Source organism: Anomaloglossus baeobatrachus, chromosome 2 (genome assembly GCF_048569485.1).
Source record: "Anomaloglossus baeobatrachus isolate aAnoBae1 chromosome 2, aAnoBae1.hap1, whole genome shotgun sequence".
NCBI lineage: Eukaryota > Metazoa > Chordata > Amphibia > Anura > Aromobatidae > Anomaloglossus > Anomaloglossus baeobatrachus.
Window position 1 is genome coordinate 367,963,356 of NC_134354.1, and position 22,070 is coordinate 367,985,425.

At 43.2% G+C, this 22,070-nt stretch overlaps 1 protein-coding gene across 2 annotated transcripts in view; it reads left to right on the top strand.

Annotated features, from left to right (window-relative positions):
* ADPRS (ADP-ribosylserine hydrolase) overlaps positions 1 to 22,065 on the top strand; it is a 52,404-nt gene extending 30,339 nt beyond the window's left edge. For both annotated transcript variants that reach the window (XM_075336032.1, XM_075336031.1), the window contains exons 3-6: positions 5,112 to 5,319; positions 6,614 to 6,798; positions 11,312 to 11,412; positions 19,091 to 22,065. In XM_075336032.1, the coding sequence (XP_075192147.1) occupies positions 5,112 to 5,319; positions 6,614 to 6,798; positions 11,312 to 11,412; positions 19,091 to 19,389 (793 nt within the window). In that variant the 3' untranslated portion in view covers positions 19,390 to 22,065. The remainder of the gene's footprint in view (positions 1 to 5,111; positions 5,320 to 6,613; positions 6,799 to 11,311; positions 11,413 to 19,090) is intronic.
* The last annotated feature ends 5 nt before the right edge of the window (positions 22,066 to 22,070 follow it).

Consider the following 22,070-nt stretch of genomic DNA (forward strand, 5'->3'; position numbering starts at 1 on the left):
GGACCATGACATATGGATATTTTAATTCTTAAGCCAAAAAGAAAAACCCCATTAAAATTTAACTTTTAATACTACACTTTGTTTTCTGGTCTTCTGACCTTTTAATAGTGAGAGTAAAATAGTTAGATAACAATATTTAATGATAAAAATGCTAAGATAAGGAAAAATATTGGGCCCTGAGTATCCCTACCTAGTAATGAAGGGTATATGACGCCCTAGGGTTGTGGCGCTCCCATTCACCGACGGGAGACCCTACCAGTCTCTAGATCACCCTACACTATTGCAATGTACCAACTATAAATAGATGAAAATATTAGGAAAAAGCCAGGCGAGTAAACCTAAACCTCAGTAATGCCACATGTAACATGGTTATTACTCATCTGGTCTAGAGGTCCGTTAGTCAGGTTCCTCATAAACGTTGTGCCGACGTGTTTCCCCCGGTATATTCACAGGGTTCATCAGGGGACTGAGTCCAATAGAAGTCCAGGATGATGGATGTCACATCACAGGAACAAGGTGTTTGAGGACAATACCTGAAGGAACCAAAGGCAACCTGCCTTTTAAACCATGTGGAAGTTGAAAATGAGACATGGATAGCAAAATAAAAAAAAAGTCCTAATAAATATCATATCACAATATTCAACATTTTGATAGCAGTAGATGTTACGGGGGGACCGGCAGATTAGGACCAGGGGGTGTATATCCCAATCGCCAGTCGGGGCCCACCGTGCTCCAGATGGCAATGGAGCTGCTGGCACCCTGTGGGTTAGGCGGAGACTATAGAGCTGATGACTTAGAGATAACCCAGGAGACCTGGGAACCGGTTATGTGTGTAGGGACACGTCAAACCGGATGACAACCCAGTCAGCGTTTCGGTGGAGCGGGCGCTACTCCGACCACGTGTGTAGGGAACATGTCAGGCCCGGATGGTAACCAGTTAGCGTTGACCGAGAAGACCGCTGCGACAGTGTCCTGTCGGCCACGTGTGTAAGACATGTCAGGCCGAGCGGTCCTTCGATTAGCGTTTCTGGTGACCACTCGACTGGCCACGTGTGTGACGGACACGTCAGACCACGTAGTCACACCAGTAGCATTTGACTGGGAAGCCGAGGAGAGAAATAGGGTTCACACACCCAATCCAGGAACACCCTGTTAACTCCACAGGGGTTCTGGAATACGCGGCCCGTGCGCGTAGAGGGCACAACCGGACAGGTGACACAGCAGGTATGCTGTCCGTGTGCGTAGGAGGCACAAACGGACAGGTGACACAGCAGCCGCAGTCCAGTTAATGCCACTGGACTGCTATAGCACAACTGGAACGGCAGCAAGGAAGCACGGCGCCTGACCCTCATGTGCCGAGCCACGAATCTTGGCGTGACAGGCACCATTCGCCTATCCCTACCTACCGCTTCCAACAAAGCTTATGCCACCATGAACTCTAAATGAAGACTGTGCACCTCCATGTTGTCTCCAGCCCCTTTTATAACCTGGGTCCACCCCAAACCTAGGGTGGAACCACCAAGGTCCAATAGCAGAGTGCCATGTCAGCAGCGACGTCATCAGCGGCCTATCCGGAACTGCCACGTCATTGATGACCTCATGGCAGCCACGCCCCAAACACTTCACCAGTCATCGTCTGACGACCAATGGTGAGGTGCCAGATCATAGGGGCGGGCCTCTGCAAGCCAGTCCGGAGTGGCCACGTCATCAAGACACCTGACACCCTCTGCCCAATCAGGGCCTGCCACCTCACGGACATGCTCAGTGAGGTCCTTACCGGACCTAGCCTCTGATGCATTAAGTGCCTGAGCATGCTCAGTAGCCTGAACAGACTCAGAAATCAGACTATCTGCCTGAGCATGCTCAGTAGGAACATCCCAGAACTTAGACACAGCACGAAGTCCAAGTACCTGTGCAAAGAGGCTGTTAGGATTAATTGTGGGAGCATGCTCAGTAGCCTGAACTGAGGACTTAGTCTCAGAAATGACACAATCAGGCTGAGCATGTTCAGTAGGCAAAACACCAGACTTAGACTCTGGCTGGGGTAAATCGGTGGACGCATGCGCACTAGCCGCCTCTCCACACGTAGACGTGGTGGAAGGAGCAGCCAACTGGATGACCCGAGGCACGGCCAAGAACGGCAGCCGGCGCCTGGGCGCCACAGGAACCGCAGCAGGCTGCTTGCGGCTATGGCGCCGCCGGTTCGTAACAGTAGATCTCTATTGGAATGATACATGGCCAAAAGAACCAGCAACAGGTAATGGAACTGAAATGCGTTCCAGATGAGATCACTTCCGTTCTCGATGTCCGGAAGTGAGGTAGAAATCACATGACTGAGGGCGAGGATGCAGATCCGCTCCATGATAGACAGAGAGATCAAATATTTTACCAGGTACTGGAACACAAATGCGCTCCAGATGACATCAGTTCCGGCAAACTTGCCCGGAAATGAAACAGACCGGGTATAGAAAACAGTGGAACGCAAATGCGCTCCATACTACAGGTAAAGTCCGGGTAAACGAAAACATATGACCGTAATAGAGGACAGAAACGTTATTAATAATTAACCCCTAAAACTACACTCAAAAATGATATAGTGAATGGGAATGTAAATAAACAATGATAAATAAACACAAATAAACCGAGCTAGTGATATAGTATTAATCTTAAAAGAGGCCATACAAATGTCAGCAAATGCCATAGAGACCGCAAAGGGAAGTTCATAGGTATAAATAATAACCCACATCCCAAAAGCCTCTCATATATGAAATAGTTTATAGTCATATACTTAAGTAAGAAAATTATACACCTTATTGTCACACAGGTGTCAGTTACATATAGAGATTAACTAGGAACTTGGCGACTGATACTAACCCAAGAATATCTTTAAGGATAGTTGTCAAAGGATCCTAAACTAGGTCGGGACAACGTTTGAGGAACCTAATTGTTTCCTAACTATTTTACCTTCACTGTTATAAGGTTTTTTGGTCCTCTGACCTTTTTAAGTGTAGTATTAAAGGTTACATTTTAATGGGTTTTTTTTATTTTTGGTTTATGCACTATTGCATCCCTTTTCTGTATTCGCGGCGGCTTTTGTTTTTTTTCGATATTTTAATTCAATCTCAAATTGTTTTCAAACAAACTTATTTTCTGGCTATGTACTGTCAAAATTTATCCTATGTGCTGTGAAAAAAAGCCATTTGGAAATTTCTACCAAACTTCGGGAACCGCACAAAATTATCAAATTGGAAATTACCCTGCTATATTTGGTCAAACAATTAACTCGACAATACAGTGGTGGGTGGCATTTCTTCTATTTTGTTGCTGCTATGATGTTTCGTGCTATTGATCAGGTAGCTTCTCACAACTGCTTTTCCGGGTTTGTCTCTGTTTGGAGCTTAATCAACTCTTTGTGATAATAAGATTGCTGAATCATTTATACATCAAATAGGAGACTCTGGGACTTCTGGATATACATCACAGGAGACATGGAGGCTGCAGTATATACATCACAGGAGGCGCTGGGGGCTTGTACATCACAGGAGGGGCTGGAGCATAAACCTCACAGGAGGCATGGGGGCTAACGTTTATACATCACGGAAAATCTGGAGCATAGATATCACAGGAGAGGCCGAGGGGATATTTACATCATATCAGGGGCTGGGGGCATATTTACATCACAGATAGGGTGGGGGCATATATATCGTAGCAGGGGTTGGGGGCATATATACATCACAGAAGATGCTGGAGGCATATACATCACAGGAGGGGATGGGGCATATACATCACAGGAGGGGATGGGGGCACATGCATCACAGGAGACGCTTGGGCACAAACATCACTGGGAGGCATAGACATCACTGGAAGGTATACAGAACACAGAGTTAAGGCTGCTTTACACACAGCGACATCGCTAGCGATGTCGCTGCCGATCGCACCCACCCCCGTCGTTTGTGCATAACGAGCAAATCGCTGCCCGTGGCGCACAATATCGTTAGTCCCTGTCACACATACTTACCTACCTAGCGACGTCGCTCTTGCCGGCGAACTGCCTCTCTTCTCAGGGGACGGTTCGTGCGTCGTCACACGGCAGGCGGCCAATAGAAGCGGAGGGGCGGAGAGCAGCTGAAGGAAAGACACGCCCACCTCGTTTCCGGAGGACGTAGGTACAGTGTTGTTCGTCGTTCCTGGGGTGTCACACGTAGCGATGTGTGCTGTCTCAGGAACGACGAACAACCTGCGTCCACAACGAGCAACGATATTATGAAAATGAACGACGTGTCAACGATCAATGATTAGGTGAGTATTTTTGATCGTTAACACTCGCTTATAGGTGTTACATGCAATGACGTCGCTAACGAGGCCGGATGTGCGTCACAAATTCCGTGACCCCCAACGACGTCTCATTAGCGATGTTGTTGCATGTAAATTTGGCCTTAACAGACATGGCGGCATGGACAGCACTGTGGGGTAAGGGGAAGCATGGACAGCACTGTGGGGGTAAGGGGAAGCATGGACAGCACTGTGGGGGTAAGGGGAAGCATGGACAGCACTGTGGGGGTGAGGGGAAGTACAGATCGGGCTGTGGGGGAAGGGGAAGCACAAACAGCACTGGGGGGATGTGGGAAGCACAAACAGCACTAGGGGGAGAAGGAAACACAAACAGCACTATGGGGGGGCACAGACAGCTGTGGTGAGAATTGAAAAAAAAATTGTCTGGTCATGAAGGTGAAAACCAGGCTCGGGGGTGAAGGAGCTAAACTGTTATTCTTATCTCCAAGATTTTATCTCCAAATGTAGTAGGTGTAATGATAATAATATTAGCAAATACCTGCAATTAGAAATGTAGTATAGAAATACAGACTATAGCTTAGGCTATAAAGAGTATGTGGTGCAACTTTTTTTTTTAATAAGTCCAATTTCAAAAATCATTTTTGTCCCCCAAATACATATATTTATTTAAGGGGAAAAAAAGGACAATCCCATTAAACCTCAGAGATTTTTTTTTTTTACAAACTTTATTATATAGGAAATGTAATTGTGTCATTAAAAAAATTAAATGTAAAAATAAGCCCTCTTTACATTTTTGTTTCCCCTATTTTGTTTTTCAGATTCACTACTGAGTACTTCAATGATCCCGATCGTGGCTATGGCATGGGAGTAGTACATGTGTTTCAAAAACTTCAAAGTGGAAAGTACCATAATGTCTTCACTCCGGCTAAGGAACAGTTCAATGGGAGAGGTTCCTTTGGGAATGGAGCCGCCATGAGAGTGGTCGGGATTCCGCTGGCTTTTCCCAATGTTCAGGATATTGTAAAGGTTACTACAGGTTTAATACAATTTTTTTTCTTTTGCTTTTTTCCTAAAACCATTATTCACTTACATTGAGCCTCTGAAACCGGGTGTACATATCTCGCCTTCAGAGAGGCGCACTGTGCATGATCAGGAGTGCAGAAGTTATTCCTCCGATCATGCACAATATACCTCTCTGAAGATGAGATATGAACACCCGGCTTCAGAAACTCAATATGAATGAATAAAGCTGCACGCATGCGCAACTTTTCCAGGAGCTGGTGGTGACGCCGGCTTATAGAAATCATGTTATCATGCCAACAGGGGTGTAATAGTATGGAAAGAGGAACGATAAGTCTAGGGAAACAACGCTTCATCAACTAGTCAAGACCCTAATTAGCGTAGGAAAAGCGGAGTTTATAAATCGTTTTTTTTTTTTAAAACATTGGTTTTAGTAAACAGCATTATACAGGGCTAGTTAGGCAGGAAATCTTGTCATACAGATATGAATGCTGAGATCATAGGGGACCTCACAGATTCCCTTTAAGAGCTGTTCGTGATTGTATTTTTGTAAACTAACATTGTTCTAAAGGATCAAAATAGGTGACTCAATAAAGGGAATCAACCAACAAGATTTTCCCATATATAGTAAAGGCAGTGGCATACTGGTGCTTCCATGATGAATCAAATCATACCTTCAGTTTCCAGATTGTTTTTTGGGCAATCAAACATACATTCTCAGGTCCAGAAATGAATGCATTGGTTGAGTGGCATGTGCAGCGGGGTGGGATTTTGTATATATTTCTCCTCCTAGCTTGCCCCCTTTTCTTTATTTAAATTTTGCGCCACTATTGTCGCAGCATGTTCACATTGCTATTGTGATGTTATCTTCATGAAAATGGCGCCAGAGTCAGCGCATGCTCATACCATGATCTCCAAGCCATTTTATTGAAGGCACTGTGGAGACAAATGAGTATCATCGGCGCATGTGCAGATTGAATTATTTTTTTTCATCTGCTCACATGACCCTGCCTCCCGTGGTGCAGTTCATGGGCCACTGTTTTCAGCCTTTCTGCTGTCTGCTCCGTAGGCCAGACAGGAAACTTTAAAGGGCCAGATGAGGTCCAGGGGCTGCACTTTTCCTATTTCTGATCCAAAGGAAAAACTGGGTGCTATAAAGACAGGTTTTTTTTATGGGTGGAGCAAACGGAAAGGTGCCCAAGTACTTTAAAGTTTATAATCTCGTTTCCGTCAAGTCTTTATCGAAATTACAAGGAAAAATAATGGCCTTACTACTAAAACATTTGTTTTCTTTAAACAGTATGCTAAAATCAGTGGACAACTGACACACGCATCCTCATTGGGCTACAATGGGGCCATCCTTCTGGCCCTTGCCGTGCACTATGCTCTTCAGGGAAATCTGAGTCGTGAGTCTTTCCTGGAACGTCTTCAAAGCAACATGAAAGAAATCGAAGATGATGAGAAGTCTCGCAGTGATGCTATGGAGTAAGATAATGTTCACGTTCTTCTTGGGTTCTGCTATTGTAAAAGTTGCATTAAACTAAGTATGTTTATTAGGCACAACTTCATACTATTAAGCAGAGGCGTCGTAAGGGATTCAGTGCTGCAAGGAGCCAAAGACTTCTGAGCATCCCCAATTTGGGAAAATGCATGTTTACAACTGCATATGTACATCCTAATTATATTGGAAATCTACAAGACTCAAAGAACAAAACACATAACTATACAAAATTAGTAAACATAGTAGCTCTTTATCAATATACCAAATGTAAGACAAACCTCTACAAATCGTATCAGGCTGCTTTCACACATCCGGTTTTAGCAGTGCGGCTCAATCCGGCTCAAAAACCTATGCAACGGATGCAGCGATAAAACCGGATCCGTTGCATACGTTTTTCCCATGAGGCCCGTCCATTTTTTGATGGATGCAGCTTGATACTGAGCATGCGCAGTGCAAAAAAACGCATCCGGCATCCATAGGCTTGCATTGTAAATCGCGCCGCATCACGCCGGATCCGGCGCGATGTTGTTTTTTCGCCGCACAAAACGTACCAGGCAACGTTCCATCCGGCCGCCGCATGGGCTAAATATGCCGCATCCGGCAAAAACCGGACACAACGCAAGGCCATGCGGCAAAATACGGCGCTAATGCAAGTCTATGCGGGAAAAAACGCAACCGGCGGCAAAAAAAAACCGGTTGCGTTTTTTTCTGCAGAGCGCCGTTTTGTGCCGCACTGCAAAAACGGATGTGTGAAAGCAGCCTAATTAACCAAAGGTGGAGGAACGCTCAACCGGTATGAAATGATACATTATAGGAAGTACATTAGGATCAAGTAAAACCACAGGCCCGAAATAGCAGCAACATAAAGGGCCAATGTATCAAGATTAAACAAAGAATCATTGCTGGCAACTGGTAAAAGATCAACGCCCAACAAAGTATAAAATATCTAAAGGAAACCATTAATCGTGGTACTACAAGGTAAACCTCATAAATGGATACATATTTATAATATGAAAAAAAAGGTAGATAGCAGCAGTATGAAACTGCCGTCACTGTCAGGGAAAGACAAAGAGGAGATCGGCAACTTGCAAAAATAACATCATATAGCAGTATATACCTCGTGTGGGTAGAGGCGCCGACACACTCCCTACATACATGCACGTTTCGGTGTACGCCTTCTTCCGGTTTCATACTGCTATCATCTATTTTTTTTTTGGTTGTGTTACTACACATAATTATTTTACACAGTCATTGCCAGGGATTTGTTACGAATGAGAACCTCAGCATTTATTGAACACTTAAAGCGTTAAGTTGGCCAGTTACCAGACAGATTTTTTTTTTCTCATAAATCTTGCTATGTGCCTCTCCATACATCTATTATGATTTTTCAGCAATATTACCTTTTATCATGCTCTAGCTGCTACCTTTTATCGTGCTCTAGCAGCACATCCTCATTTCTGGCTCCAGCTCTGATGGGGTTAATCGCTCTCCTAACTTCCTGGGTTCAGTTACTACAACTCCCATAATTCTTAGGACTGTATCTAACACACCCACTCAGCTCTCCACCCAAAGACTCCTCCCTGCCTCTTCCCTGTGGAAGTACTGAGAGCAATCACACAGAGACAGCAGAAGCTCCCAACTCTGCACAACCACGGGAAGAAAGCGGCTATCTTCTGCTATTTCTCATATAGTGTCTGTGTGTACAGAAATTATGATTAGGCTGCTTTAACACATCAGTTTTTTGACATCAGGCACAATCCAGTGTAAACACTGATGCAATGTATCAGGCGAAAAATCGGATCAGTGGTATCGGTTTTTTCCATCAGTTCCTTCAGTTTTTGGACGGACCCGTTGTGCTACTGAGCATGCTCAGTAGAAAAAAACCCTGAATCAGTCGCTGTAATGCATTGTATGCCGCTTTACGATGGATCCAGCACCCATAGGCTTTCATTGTACACGACGCTGGATCTGGCGCTGTCCGTTTTTTTTGCCGCTGCCAAAAAACGTTGCATGCTGCGTCCTTTCCGGCAGCTGGACACATAAATTTCGCTGGATCCGTGCACAACGGATGCAACACAAGGGCATCAGGCACAATCCGGCGCTAATACAATTCAGTGCGGAAAAAAACGGATCCGGCTTTATCCGTTTTTCGCCGGATTGTGCCTGATGGCAAAAAACTGATGTATGAAAGCAGCCTTAGCCGGTGCAACATGTGAAAAAAAATAATAATTGTGAGAAAAAAATGATGGGGTCATGAGATTGCTTTTTCCCCTCTTGACTAGTTTCTGTGTGTCGTCCGTATCATCCGTGTGGCATGCATTTTTCAGGCTACTTTCACATCAGCGTTTTTTGCCTGTAGGCAAAAAAATCGCAAACCGCATATGACCAGATCCTGTGGATTAAATGTGCAGCGCATGCAACCGCAATTGTTATTTTACCGGATCCTTCTGCAGCAGGACACAGAATTTATTGGCCAGCACTGGAGTCAGCTGACTCTGATCTCACAGCCCGCACACGCTGCGATGGATACAGGTTAACAGCAGTCACTGCCTGCTGCCAATTACGTGTGACCGTGTGCGGGCTGTGTGGTCAGGAGTTCGGCTGAGTTCAGATCAGCTGACTCCAGTGCCGCCCGATTACTTGTTCTGTGTCCCGCTGCATGCATCGCAGAGTATGCGGACTGGAGTTCAGCTGAGGTCAGATCAGCTGACTCCAGTGCTGGACTGAACTCAGCTGACCTCACAGCCCGCACACGCTACGATGGATGCAGAGAGACAGGGGAACACAGAACAAGTAATCGGCCGACACTGGAGTCATCTGACTACTTGTTCTGTTGGCTGTGTGGTCAGGAGTAGGTATGAGTGAGTAGCAAAATGCTCTGGTGCTCGATGGGCGATGCCCATGTTGATTTTTTTAAATTCATTAAAAAAATAAAAAAAAAACAAACATATAACCCTAACCCTAGGGTTAGAGGTAAAAAAAAAAATACCAGCTGGTATAATGCCTGAGATTCTTAATGTCAGGCCAAATTTGACTCTGCCAATAAGAATCTCCAACAAAGGGTTAAAAAAAAACACCATACAGAGAAAAAATACTTTATTAGAAATAAATACACAGACACATAAGGGACTCCATCGTTATTACTCTCTCTCACCCCTCCACAATAGAGATTTCTGTACTGACAGAGCGAAAAAAAAGGAGAGAAAAAAGAGAGAGAGGGAGGGAAGAGAGGTGCTCTGTCACATGCTGTGCTGCATGTCACCACCTTGCTCCACTCTGTGATTTGTTGTGCAGGTGACAGAGTGGAGAAAGATGGTCCCATGCAGCACAAGTCACAGTGTGCAGTAACTTGGTCCCATGCAGCATGACAGGTGACAGAGCAGAGCAAGCTGTTGACATGCTTTGCTCTGACACATGCGGTGCTGCATGTCACCAGCTTGTCAGTCTCTTGCTGCGTCCTGTAGTGCTGGTGGGTGTATAGATCACACTGCCTGACACCGCCCGGTCTCCTGACATCGGAGCAGAGCGGGAGGGTGGATAGTGTGATCAGATACTTTCGTGACGGGGGGGAGGGTTCAGCTGAAGAACCTTCCCCCTCCCCCCCCCACCCCCCCGGTACTCCACACTGGCGCCCCGTGCCTCACCAATCTGCCGGACGCTAAGCCCTCTTCACCGCTTCACACTGGCGTCTCGTACCATCCTCCGGATCCTCCCCTCGATGCTGGGCTGTGACGTGCGGTAGTCACCGCCCACAGCCCAGTCAATCAATGTGAGTGGCACCAGCATCCCCTGACGTAACGTCCAGTCTCAGAGCCCGGAACTTGACGTCACGTCAGAGGATACTAGCGGCCACAGCACCAGGGGATCATGTTACTGGTATTGAGCATGCAGGATAGCGCCGCTCAGTGCCAGAACTGCAAATAGAAGCCAATGAAGAAAACACCTAAAATGGTAAGTTACACTCATATAGACATTAAAAAAATTGGGTGAACCACTCCTTTAATGTTGCAGTTGCCTCTATGTAATGTTCTGGCGCCACCTGCTGACCACTATTTGTACTGTTCATATTTTAACTATTTGTTCCAATAAATATATTCATTTTTAATGACTCTCTTGCTTGTGGTACAGATTTTTTTCCTGTTTTGATTTCATTCTCTGCATTTAGAAATTCTCCTTGATTTTCAGTACATATTTATATTCTTTCCACTTGAAATGTACTTTTTGTTTGCTCATTTATTATTCTATTTATAATATGGTGGAGTAGAATATGCATAATGCAATACACGGCCATTTGGGTTGTCTTCAGTGTGAAGCTCTTCCTTACACCTGACTAGGACGGGCAGCAGTCTGAATTACATTATTGATGCCATTTTATCTCATTCTCAGAGAACCCCTGTATGTACTGTATATATTTATTTTTCTAATGCTCGTGTCCATGTAGATGTTAGGCATTCACATGTGAATTGTGCTCTGTAATAAATTCTATTCTCATCTTAGGCTGGAGCTGGGAGAGTTTCCTTACTGTAACAGACTGGAGAAGATTAAGGAGTTTTTAGATAAAGGAAATGTGTCTCGCAGTGACGTGGTGAAAGAACTTGGTGAGGGTTTGGGGATTTTCTTGGGGTGGGGAGGGGGATAAATAAGGAGGGTGAATGTACTTGTAGCTGGTACCCCACCATGCATATGATGCATCAGCCTGTCTTAGAACTGTTACTGAGGTCTCATGCACACATCAGTATTTTTGATCAGTATTTTATCAGTGTCTGTATGCCAAAATTAGGTATACAGACACTGATAAAATACAGAACAGTTGTCAGTCTTTCAATAGTTTTTCCTCTGTAAGTTCTACTCCTGGCTTTGGCATACAAACACTGATGTAAAAATACTGATGTGTGAATGAGGCCTCAGGGGAAGAGTATGGTCCCATAGCAATTTGGTGGCGCAATGCCATACATCCGTTCTATATGACCAATTGTGAAACGCGTGATAATTTTCAGCACTTTTGCCCTTTTTTTCCACATTTTGTTAAAACTCAATGGTGATGACTGTGAAAACATTCCTTATCAACAATAAATAAAATACAGGATACAGTTTGCTGGAAAGTGTGACCTCCCATTGCACAATAGACACTGGCCTGTTCTGCCAAGAGGCTGGCAATAAAGCTGTTGAAAATCCATTATTTTTTTGAAAATCATTTTTTCTCCTAATTGCGATTCTCTAATTTTCACAGTAGTAGCAGAATGTCTTGTTGTAAACATGAGCTGTGTGCAGTGTCATTTTCCAGCAGCCTTTTATACCTGTTATAGCCTGTTATACCTACTTACACAAAGAGGCACATGATTTTCACTGCATGATGTGTGCAGGCACCCCAGGGAGAGACATTCACTGTCTCTGAATGACTCTCACTGGGCTAAAACAACATTTTCAGATGTAGTGTGTTAAATGAAAAAATCCAAAAAAACACCCTGCTCTCCCTCCCCCCCGGAAGTGCTCTCCTTATGGCTGGCGGAGAGCTGGATTTCCCAATCATTGACTTCCATTATACTCGCTCCTCGAGTTGTGCACTTTTAGCATCTTACCTGCTTGACTTGAGGACCGAGCATTTTAGCGTTTGTCCATCTCTAGTAAAGATGTTTGTACAAAAATGTGTCTTTCTCCGTAGTAGCTTGTGAGGAACGTGAAATTCTTAGCGCTCTTATACAGTCCTGCTCCAAAGTGTTGCCACCCTTGAAATTGTATCAGAAAATGAAGTATTGCTCCCAGAAAATTATTGCAATTACACATGTTTTGTTATATATTTATTTCCATTGAGTGTATTGGAACGACACACAAAACAGAGAAGACAAGGAAAATTGTCATAATTTCACACTAAACTCCAAAATGGGCTGGACAAAATTGTTGGCACCCAAAACTAAATGTTTGGTTGCATACCCTCTGGAATAAATAACTGCAATTTATGTCTTCCTATAACCATTAACAAGATTCTTATACCTCTCAACTGGATTTTTGGATCACTCTTCTTTCCCAAACTGCTTCAGGTTTCTCATATTTGAAGGCGCCTACTCCCAACAGCAATATTAAGATCTTTCCACATGTGTTAAATTGGTTTTAGATACGGACTCATTGCTGGCATATTCAGAACTCTCCAGCATTTTGTTTCAATCCATTTCTAGGTGCTTCTTGAAGTATGTTTGGGGTCATTGTCCTACTGGAAGACCCATGACCTAGGATGCAATACCCACCTTTCTGACACTGGGCACTACATTGCAGCCCAAAATCATTTGGTAATCTTCAGATTTCATAGAGCCTTGCTCACAGTCAATGTGTCAGAGGCAACAAAACCCACAAACATCCTTGAACCTCCACCATATTTGACTGTAGGTACTGTTAATTTCTTTATAGGCATCATTCTGTTTTCATTAAACAGTAGAATGATGTGTTTTACCAAAAAGTTCTACCTTGGTCTCTTCTGTCCACAAGACATTTTCCCAGATGGATTTTAGCTTATTCGCGTACATTTTGTCAAACTGCAATCTAGCTTTTTTCTGCTTCTGTGTCAGCACTGAGGTCTTCCAAGGTCTCCTGGCATAGCATTTTATTTAATTCAAATGTCAACGGATAGTTCACGCTGATGCTGATGCACCCTCATCCTGCAAGATAGCTTGAATTTCTTTCAAACTTCTTGATTTAGTTCTGCTTATCCACCATACAGACTATCCTGCGTTACAAACTTGCATCAATTTTTCTCTGACGTCAACGTCCAAAGAGATTAGCTACAGTGAAATGGGTTGTAAACTTCTTAAATATGTTAGACAAAGGAACATCAAGATCTCTGGAGATTTGACTTGTAATCTTGAGACTGTTTATATTTTTCAACAATTTTGGGTCTCAAGGCCTCACAGTTCTCTTCTCTTTATCTTCTCCTTGCTTAGTATGGCACAAACAGACGCACAGTTTGATTCAAATTCTCCCCTTTTTATTTGGTTTCAGGTGTGATGTTCATATTTTCCACATTTTAATTCCCACAGGTGAATTTCAACAAGCATCCCATGCTTGAAAAAAAGTTGTTTACCAACAGTTTTGAAAAGGTGCCAATTTTCCATTTTTCTCAGGATTTTTGTGTGAAATTATGTCCAATTATCCAATTTCTCAGTTTTTTTATGTCATTCCAATACACACAAAGGAAATAAATATATGTATGACAAAACGTCTAATTGCAATAATTTTAATGACGACATACTTCATTTTCTGGAATAATTTCAAGGATGCCAACACGATTTTTCTGTTTTTTACTCCCCTTCTTCTGAGAGCTGTAACTTTTTTTTTTTTCTGTAAATATTGCCATATGAGGGCTTATTTTTTGCGGAACGAGTTATACTTTTGAATTAAACCATTAGTTTTATCATATAGTGTAATGGAAAACAGAAAAAAAAAATCCAAGTGCGGTGAGCTTGCAAAAAAAAAGTGCAATTGCACGATTGTTTTTGGGATAATTTATTCACAGTGTTCACTATATGGTAAAACTGATGTGTCGGTGTGATGCCTAAGGTTCGTAGATACCAAATGTGTACTTTTACTTTTATCTAAGGGGTTACAAAAATTTTGAAGATTGTCCAAAAAAAGAATGGCGCTTTTTGCGCCATTTTCTGAGACCCATAACATACTCCTTTTTTGGAATCTGGACTCAGTGACGGCTTATTTTTTGCATCTTGAGCTGCCGACTGGGGCCACCATTTCTTTGAAGCTCTCACCGCCGACATCTTCAGAATGGTAGTGCCTCACTGCCGGCAGCGAGCATCATGCAGTGCCGGCTGCCCCAGCATCGTTCAGCGCTGCAGCCCGCAGTAAGTATCTGGAACCCCTCTGCACCGCCGATAGCATCGCGGCCGTACTCTTATACCGATCCTGCCTCCTGTCACCCCCGCTGCCGTCCCACCTCCTGGGTAAGACACCACCGGATTACCGGATTATAAAATGGATCCCATATTTTTTTTTTTTTTTTTTAAATCTCTAAATTTGGGGTGTGTCTTATAATTCGGTGCGTGAAAGCTGGTGCTCTGTCGGCTCGTACAGGAAATGTCATGATAGTGACTGGAGTCATCACATGACCCGTCGCCACCATGGCAACCATTGGCTCCCCTGGGTCGTGTCACAGGGTCACCTATGGAAGCGGGGAATGGTGCGATCCCCGCCGCAGTAATTTAAATCGCACTGTCACATTTTGACAGCGCCATCTAAGTGGCAAGAAGGCGCAGGTGGATTGCGGATCCACCCGTGCCTGTTGGCTCCACATGTCTGCTGTTCAAATCACTGCAACCAATCACAGCCGCTGGTAGGCGGGTCCATTTCTTGCAGTAAAATAAATAAATAGTTAAAAAAAACAAAACGTTTTGCGGTCACCCTCAATTTTGATACCAGCCAAGGTAAAGCCACTCGGCTGAGGGCAGGTATTCCCAGGATGGGGAGCCTCACATTATGGGTAGCCCCCCTGCCTAAAAATATCAGCCAGCAGCCACCCGGAAATGCCACATCCATTAGGTGTGACAGTCCCAGGGCTCATCCCGAGTGCACTGATGTGGTGGCAATCGGGGTAATAAGGAGTTAATGGCAGCCCATAGCTGCCACTAAGTCCTAGCTTAGTGATGGAAGGTGTCTGAGACACCCCCTCATCACTAGACTGTAGGGAAAGTAAATAAATACAAACACCAAAAAATCCTTTATTTGAATTAAAAGACAAAAAAAACACCCTCTTTCACCACTTTATTAACCCCAAATAAGGTCCGACGTAATCCACACTAGGTCCAATGATGCTTTAAGCTCTGCTACATCGGAAGCTGACGGCCGTAGAGCACCGCCGCTCACTGTGAGCTCCATGGAGCAACTGAAGTGAGTCACGCTGTCAGCGGAGACGTCACTCAGGTTACTTGCAACCACAACTGGATTTTGCCAGGTACAAACTGCTACAACGGATCCGTTTTTTTTAATGGATCTGTACCACAATCTCCAACGCATCAGTCACAAAACGGATTGTGACTGATGGAAAAATACGGAAGTGTGAAAACAGCCTAAGGCCTCATTCAGACATTTAGTTCTCATGTACGTGTTGAATCATTGTTTATCATATGGTCTGGAAATCTTCACAGAACCATGCCTTTTTGTGGACTAAGTGTTCTGAGAGCATTCACGGAGCTACTGTATGCCCTTTTTTTTTATCCTCATAATGGGTTCAAAGTACCCATACAAGTCTATGGGTTTGAAAATCAGACAGCTCTTGGATGGCATTAGTGTAGAATCCATGTGCTATCTGTGATTAAAACTGCAATGAATGGGCAAAGCTTTGTTGTTTGTTTGTTTTTTTTTTTTTTTTTCCCCATATACAGTTAGGTCCAGAAATATTTGGACAGTGACACAAATTTTGTTATTTTAGCTGTTTACAAAAACATGTTCAGAAATACAATTATATATATAATATGGGCTGAAAGTGCACACTCCCAGCTGCAATATGAGAGTTTTCACATCCAAATCGGAGAAAGGGTTTAGGAATCATAGCTCTGTAATGCATAGCCTCCTCTTTTTAACGGGACCAAAAGTAATTGGACAAGGGACTCTAAGAGCTGCAATTAACTCTGAAGGCGTCTCCCTCGTTACCCTGTAATCAATGAAGTAGTTAAAAGGTCTGGGGTTGATTACAGGTGTGTGGTTTTGCATTTGGAAGCTGTTGCTGTGACCAGACAACATGCGGTCTAAGGAACTCTCAATTGAGGTGAAGCAGAACATCCAGAGGCTGAAAAAAAAGAAAAAATCCATCAGAGAGATAGCAGACATGCTTGGAGTAGCAAAATCAACAGTCGGGTACATTCTGAGAAAAAAGGAATTGACTGGTGAGCTTGGGAACTCAAAAAGACCTGGGCGTCCACGGATGACAACAGTGGTGGATGATCGCCGCATACTTTCTTTGGTGAAGAAGAACCTGTTCACAACATCAATTGAAGTCCAGAACACTCTCAGTGAAGTAGGTGTATCTGTCTCTAAGTCAACAGTAAAGAGAAGACTCCATGAAAGTAAATACAAAGGGTTCACATCTAGATGCAAACCATTCATCAATTCCAAAAATAGACAGGCCAGAGTTAAATTTGCTGAAAAACACCTCATGAAGCCAGCTCAGTTCTGGAAAAGTATTCTATGGACAGATGAGACAAAGATCAACCTGTACCAGAATGATGGGAAGAAAAAAGTTTGGAGAAGAAAGGGAAAGGCACATGATCCAAGGCACACCACATCCTCTGTAAAACATGGTGGAGGCAACGTGATGGCATGGGCATGCATGGCTTTCAATGGCACTGGGTCACTTGTGTTTATTGATGACATAACAGCAGACAAGAGTAGCCGGATGAATTCTGAAGTGTACCGGGATATACTTTCAGCCCAGATTCAGCCAAATGCCGCAAAGTTGATCGGACGGCGCTTCATAGTACAGATGGACAATGACCCCAAGCATACAGCCAAAGCTACCCAGGAGTTCATGAGTGCAAAAAAGTGGAACATTCTGCAATGGCCAAGTCAATCACCAGATCTTAACCCAATTGAGCATGCATTTCACTTGCTCAAATCCAGACTTAAGACGGAAAGACCCACAAACAAGCAAGACCTGAAGGCTGCGGATGTAAAGGCCTGGCAAAGCATTAAGAAGGAGGAAACCCAGCGTTTGGTGATGTCCATGGGTTCCAGACTTAAGGCAGTGATTGCCTCCAAAGGATTCGCAACAAAATATTGAAAATAAAAATATTTTGTTTGGGTTTGGTTTATTTGTCCAATTACTTTTGACCTCCTAAAATGTGGAGTGTTTGTAAAGAAATGTGTACAATTTCTATCAGATATTTTTGTTCAAACCTTCAAATTAAACGTTACAATCTGCACTTGAATTCTGTTGTAGAGGTTTCATTTCAAATCCAATGTGGTGGCATGCAGAGCCCAACTCGCGAAAATTGTGTCACTGTCCAAATATTTCTGGACCTAACTGTATTAAAATCCCTGTAAAAACTGACATACTGACCAAACACTGATGACACTCAAGCCTTTTTTATTTAACACTGACGTCTGAATAAAGCCTTAACCCCTTTCTCTTTTATAATGTCTCTCTGGCTGTGTAACCCTAATTCTTTAATTATTTTATTGACTTAAAGGGATATCCGCATCAAGCCGAGCTAATGACCTCCATCAGAAAAGACTGTTTGCGTCTATCTCATAAAGAACACAGTGGCTCATACAATTGCTGTGCATGTGAGAGTAAAGGTACTGTCACACTAAGCGACGCTCCAGCGATCCCACCAACAACCTGACCTGGCAGGGATCGCTGGAGCGTCGCTACACGGGTTGCTGGTGAGCTGTCAAACAGGCAGATCTCACCAGCAACCAGTGACCAGCCCCCAGCCAGCAGCGACGCATGGAAGCGATACTGCGCTTGGTAACTAAGGTAAATATCGGGTAACCAACCCAATATTTACCTTGGTTACCAGCGCACACCGCTTAGCGCTGGCTCCCTGCACTCCTAGCCAGAGTACACATCTGGTTAATTACCCGATGTGTAGTCTGGCTGTGTGCAGGGAGCAGGGAGCCGGCACTGACAGCGTGAGCGCGGCGGACGCTGGTAACCAAGGTAAATATCGGGTAACCAAGGAAAGGGCTTCTTGGTTACCCGATATTTACATTGGTTACCAGCGTCCGCAGAAGCCGGCTCCCTGCTCACTGCACATTCAGTTGTTGCTCTCGCTGTCACACACAGCGATGTGTGCTTCACAGCGGGAGAGCAACAACTAAAAAATGGTCCAGGACATTCAGCAACAACCAGCGACCTCACAGCAGGGGCCGGGTTGTTGCTGGATGTCACACACAGCAACATCGCTAGCAACATCGCTCTTGCGTCACAAAAGTCGTGCCTCAGCAGCGATGTTGCTAGCGATGTTGCTTAGTGTGACGGGGCCTTTAGGGACGATAGCTGTCTGCTGAATAATTGTACGGCTGCCAGTTATATAATGTGTTGGGCGGACATAAAGGGGTTGTCTGGTGGACACAAATAGATCAACTAGCCACAGAATAGGTGCTAACTTGTTGATTGGTGGGTGTTCGACTTCCGGTAGCTGCACTAATTGTGGGACCTTTTATAAAATGAAGAGTGTGCTTGAACTAATGACATAATAAATATTACATAATAAGACCTGAAGATACATCTTAAGTGAATATATAGTATGTTTAATTTTTGATTTATATGTTCCCAAGGTCATGGCATTGCTGCTTTAGAGTCTGTTCCCACTGCGATTTATTCATTCCTGCGATGCATGGACCCAGTGGAAGATCTTCCCAAAGAGCTGAATAGCTTACAGAGGACGGTCATCTTCTGCATCTTACTAGGTGGAGACACTGATACTATTGCCACCATGGCTGGAGCTGTTGCAGGTGCATATCATGGAGAAGATCAGGTCCCTGAAGTATGGAAAAGGAATTCTGAGGGGTACAAAGATGCAGAACACTGGGGTAAACAACTGTGGGAATTATACAGCTCTCGACTTCCATCCTGAATTATCTTAAGAGGTTATCCCTGTTTCTACATACACTTTTCACAAGCAGCAATGCTGCTAATCTACGTAAATTAATATATACTCCCCTGCTCCAGCCCTGATGTCCCCATCCTCCTCTTGTGCCATATACTGCAGACACAATTAATCCACTGCAGCTGTCACATGGGTTATATGAGATGTGGTGACTGCAGCCAATGCAAGCGGAGGCCCAATGGTGTACGCAGCGCAGGATAATGTGGGTGAGTGAATATTACTTAGTTTGGCTGTATTTCTGCCTGTGTGCAGCTTCTTAATTAACTCTGATGGACTTCTCTAAAAGACTGATGCCCCTACTCTGAATACAGGTGAAGATTAACAGCTCTAAAAGACTGAAGTAGATTTTGTATTGCACTTACCGGTGCTTTTAAAACCCATCCTTAACTACGACCTTGATGTATTTTGGCTATTACACGGAAGAAGAATTCAGAGTTTTTTGCACCACGAATAAGATGTGGCCACCCAATGTATTTTTTATAAAACACTGTTTAAGAACCCAAGGGGTGATTTGCATTTGCTAGTAGCTTGATATCACAATGTCTCTTTTTTGATATTTGACTTGGTTATAAATGATAATTTAATAATTGGCTGAGGGGTCTAATACATCTTTTGTTGCCTTTCAATATACATCAGGCAATCTACAGAGTGGATATATGATGGCATTTCATTTAGCAGGTCTAGTTCCATATTGCAATACCTGCCAGACATATCATCTAGTTAATTTTCAATGAAATATCTTTTTCACCGTGTTGTTCTTCTAGGGCAGTGCTTCTCAAACTGTGAGACTGTGGCATCACCAGTGAGGTGACCGTGAGTTATTGATGAGGCAGTTTTCGTAGATCATATGCTCCATTGCCCTTTCTATGACTGCAGCAACCTCTAGCAATATAATTCCCTCTTCTTTTTTTTTTTTTTTTTTTTTTTTTTTTTTATTCTGTTATATTGGATTCCGGTGCCAAAGAAAAGGAAGATGAAATGGTATTTTTAAAGAGTCATCATGGTTTAAATTTTTATTTCTATAGTAAACTTTAAAATAAACAATTTTGTAATATATCTTATCAGAGAAATCCGCTTCTTTCTCCTCCTGGACTGACGTTTCATTCTCAAATTTCTCACTTCCCAGGTAAAATCTGTCTTCAGTGAATACAGATTTTTATGTTACTGAAATAGGAGATGGCAGTTGGTTTTTAAATGATTGTATGCCGAGAGGGAAGGAGAAGCTCTGCCGCTAGCTCCTCCCTCTGCCGCTAGCTCCTCCCTCTGCCGTTAGCTCCTCCTTCTTCTGCATCTAGCCTCTCCCTCCTCCCTGCCCCTCCCTTTTTTCAATAGAATCTTGTCAGTAGCAACTGCCATCTCCTATCTTAGTAATATAAAATCTGTATTTACTGAAGACAGATTTTACCCAGGAATTGAGCATTTTGAAGAAGAATAAAAGATCAGTTCTGGAGGATAAAGAAGCAAATTTGTCTGATAAGATAAATTGCAAAGTTGCTTAATTTCACATATACAAAAGAAAGTTTATGCTTACCAGTATCGTTCTAATATTTCCACCCGGGTGCTATAATGTCGGAGTCCGGTTGCACAGCCATGGACCAACGGGAAAACATCATGTAGAAAGAAAGACAATCCAGATCCTCCGAATAAAATGCAAATCCTTTATTTAATCTTTATTTGCCTGAAACATGTTTGGATTTTATTCTGTCCAGCATGGATTTTAAATGGATTAAATAAAGGATTTGTGATTTATTCGGAGGATTTGGATTTAATTTCTTTTTACATTAATTTCACACATATTACTCATTTCTGAAATAAAAATTAAAACAACGGTTATGCTTTAAGCCTTGTTCACATGTAGCATTTTTGATACATTTTTTTTTTGTGAGAACACCCCCCCCCCCCATCAATGTTTTACAGTAGTTAAAAAATCAATATGATTTGTAAACTCTCATTCACATTGTACTTTTTGACCTATGGTGCGTTTTTAAAATTACTTACGTTTTTACTGCAGTTTTTCCATATTGAGATTGAAATGATTTGGCAGCAAAAACTGCATGAAACATTTGTAATTTCCACTGCAGCTTTCTTATGTGCGTTTCTTCACCTTCTTCAGAACAGTATTGCTTTTTCCAGTTGTTCCATGGACCATGACTAGAGCGGAGGTCGACCATACGCACCTCAGCTTCATTTAAGATGGGGCTTTGTAAAGGCTGGTTCCGATGACACCAAACCCTATTCTATGGATGTGTGGGATAACTTTTGATTCTGAAAATAGTTTACTAAATCGACATACTGCTTCCACAATTGCTCTTAAGGTAGAATTCCGTTCTCCTGCTTGTGTGATGGCTGCAGTGCCCACCAGTAGTCCGCTACTCATTCGAGTAGATCAACTCTTTTACATATTTCCATATAAAGAGAGAGTGGGATTTGAACTGATTTAACATTTTACAAGACAAATTGGTAAGGTAATGTTTGCTTTGGTGCTCAAATACCGGGGAATGATGGAGGGGTGGTGGGTATAGAATGAAATATGGAGATGTGTATATTTAATGAAATTGTATTGAGTTTGGAAAATTGAGTAAGATTTGTGTTTTTATGTATGATATTGTTTAACTTGTCCAGAAATAAAAATAAAAGCCTATGTTTAC